At 42.6% G+C, this 2,648-nt stretch overlaps 1 protein-coding gene across 2 annotated transcripts in view; it reads left to right on the forward strand.

Moving 5' to 3' along the window:
* The first annotated feature begins 265 nt into the window (after positions 1–265).
* Positions 266–2,648, forward strand: part of LOC119315008 (protoheme IX farnesyltransferase, mitochondrial-like) — a 6,791-nt gene continuing 4,408 nt past the window's right edge. Inside the window, exon 1 of one of the 2 annotated variants that reach the window (XM_037589678.1) lies at positions 266–610. In XM_037589678.1, coding sequence (XP_037445575.1) covers positions 342–610 — 269 coding nt within the window. In that variant the 5' untranslated portion in view covers positions 266–341. The remainder of the gene's footprint in view (positions 611–2,648) is intronic. The other variant, XM_037589679.1, reaches the window with a different exon arrangement.

Here is a 2,648-nt window from a genome sequence, read left to right on the forward strand (position 1 = left end):
ATGATGAGGTGATATACTTGCATGTTTTTTTTAGCATCAGTACAGACACAAACGCTCATATACACGCGCATACACGCATTCCTATGAACGCACACACGCACACCCTATTCCTATGAGCACCTTCGAGAGACTGAGCCGGCATATCATCTTGAGAGAAATAGGCTAGTGAGGGCTAGCCATTTAGATATAGAAGATTACGAGAAAGAAAAAAGAAACGTGAATAAGTTTTTTTTAGGGCAGAAAAGTGAATAAGTGGAGTTCTCGGCAGCTCCATCTCTTTGGCCGAAAGCGTCCACCAGATCTTTCCGGCATCCCCGTCGCTCGTCGTCGCCTCCGCCGCCATGTGGAGAGGCGGCGCCACCGCCGCCTCCGCCGCGAGGGCTCTCCGCTCGCGCATGCTCGGAGACCCCGTCCACCACCCCTCTACGGCTATTCTCCCCATCCCTTCGGCGCGCGCCGCCTGCTCGGCACCCTCTGCAGCCTCCCCCGCGCCCATCGTCGCTGAAGCGGCGGCCGCCTCGGTAGCTGTTTCGTCGGGAGCCAGATCCGCCTCCGACGTGCTGCGTCACTACGGGCAGTGCTACTGGGAGCTCTCCAAAGCCCGCCTCAGGTGCGCGATTTGCTTCCATTTCCCTTCAGAAGACCAATTCTATTCTTACAATTGATGTTTTTCAGAATGAAATAAAGATATGCTTTTCAATTTTTGAGGTTATATTCCGAAGAAATGAACTTTATCAACTTTGTGATTTGGGATCTATAACAGTCGAGCTAAATTGTGAACCCTTTAACAATTTGGGATCTATGACTCATTAATACCACTTAAAGTTTATGCGCTGTAGGATCTCGTATGCTAAATTGTGAACCTTCGGTTCGTAATATTGGCTCTATAAAATTAACTTATGATACTGTTCAGGAAACATATGATGCTATGTGAAAAACTAGCTAATGGAGCCCTTTTGTTTGTAATGTAGAAATGGAATTGTAAGTATACTGCAGACTGGACAAGCCACCTCTTTTTGTTATAACCACAACGATGGAAACACCAAATTTCTCGATAAGCAAAACTGCCTTCAAGTTACCTTATAACACACTAAACAGAGGTGTGATGCAGTAGATGTCTTTATACTTAGGTGCGTTTATTAAGCATGACCTCTTCTCTTCTCGTTGTTCTTGTTTTTGCTTCACCATTCAGTTTTATTGTGCTTTTGGAGCCATGTCCTGAAATATTAGGGTTTGGCCAAAGCTTTTGCGTGCGGCGGAGATGCTAGATAGTAGATAGTGTCTGCTGCCAAATCATTACTGTCTTGATCGGTCCACCTTGACAATGTATGCATAGTGGTCAATTAGTGGTTTAGTGTGCCTGAAAAGCTAAGATGATCTTTGTAGCGGTAAAAATGAACTATAATTTAATTATTTCCTTTATGTTTTTGTCATAAGGTGTTTAGTATCGTTAGTTTTTTCCATTCATCGGATTTTATAAATTGTAATTGCACTCGACTTCTAGCAATCTTTCCTCATATGATAAGATATGAAACAATATCCCATATGTTTGTAGTCCAAATGTTCTGTTGCATGTTCTCTTTAGAATTCATATTGCACATATGGTATTTATGTTCTATTGTTTGTTGAACCACATGGTACCCCTATTTAGAATGGGGAATACAATTCATAGGCGATAAACTTTGAAAGTCTCCTGTACCATCTAACATCCATTACGACTTATTTTTGGTTAGAATGCATAAATTGAATCGAGAGTTTGATACAGTACCTCAAAGTTCAATTAGTCAAAATCTCTCAGATAGTAGGCATAACCATCTATTCTCCCTAAACAAATTCTAGTTTTAATGCCTTTTTTTTATCGAAAGGGGTTTCCCCCGCTCCATTTTATAAAAACGAAGCAAAGCGAGTCACAGCAGACCGTTACAAGCATTCGGGACCTGCCTGAATGGCAGGACCAGAGACACCGGAATCAAAAGCCAAATTCAGCATTCTGAGAAAGTGCAAAGACGGTCATACATCTACCACGACAGGGGAACTGACAGATCACTTTGCTATTTTTTTATCTCTTTTTTTTCACTCTGGGTGAATCTTCAGCATCTCCTCTTCGATCTTTCTCTTGCAAGCTCTCAGGCCGACTCCCATGCAATCCTGAGCAGCTCGCCTCTTCGCCGATCTAGGAGTTGGATGCACCTTCTCAGCAGCACCGATTGGTCGCCCACACATAGCACCTTCCATTGATGCAGTGACGAGCTGATCCTTGCCAAGATTGCACGCGTGCTTGTCCACTGTATGCCCTGAAAGCACATGTCATTACGCATCGTCCAAATGCTCCAAATGGTAGCAACACAAGCAATATTAGTAACAGACTTTTTGTTATTTAGATTCCAGAAGGAAGATAATTCATTCATGTCATTTGGAATACTAAACTCAAAAGAGTCAGATATATCACTCCAAACTTGTTTAGCAACCACACATTCAAAGAACAGGTGACAGACAGTTTCATCCTCATTACAAAATAAGCATTTTAGATTCTCCACCTCTCTCCTCTTATTCAGGTTATCCCTGGTAAGAATTTTGTTATGAAAAGCTAGCCAGAGAAAGACTAGATATCTGTGAGGTACAACAATCTTCCAGAATTTTCTCCAAAT

Source organism: Triticum dicoccoides, chromosome 6A (genome assembly GCF_002162155.2).
Source record: "Triticum dicoccoides isolate Atlit2015 ecotype Zavitan chromosome 6A, WEW_v2.0, whole genome shotgun sequence".
Taxonomy (NCBI): domain Eukaryota; kingdom Viridiplantae; phylum Streptophyta; class Magnoliopsida; order Poales; family Poaceae; genus Triticum; species Triticum dicoccoides.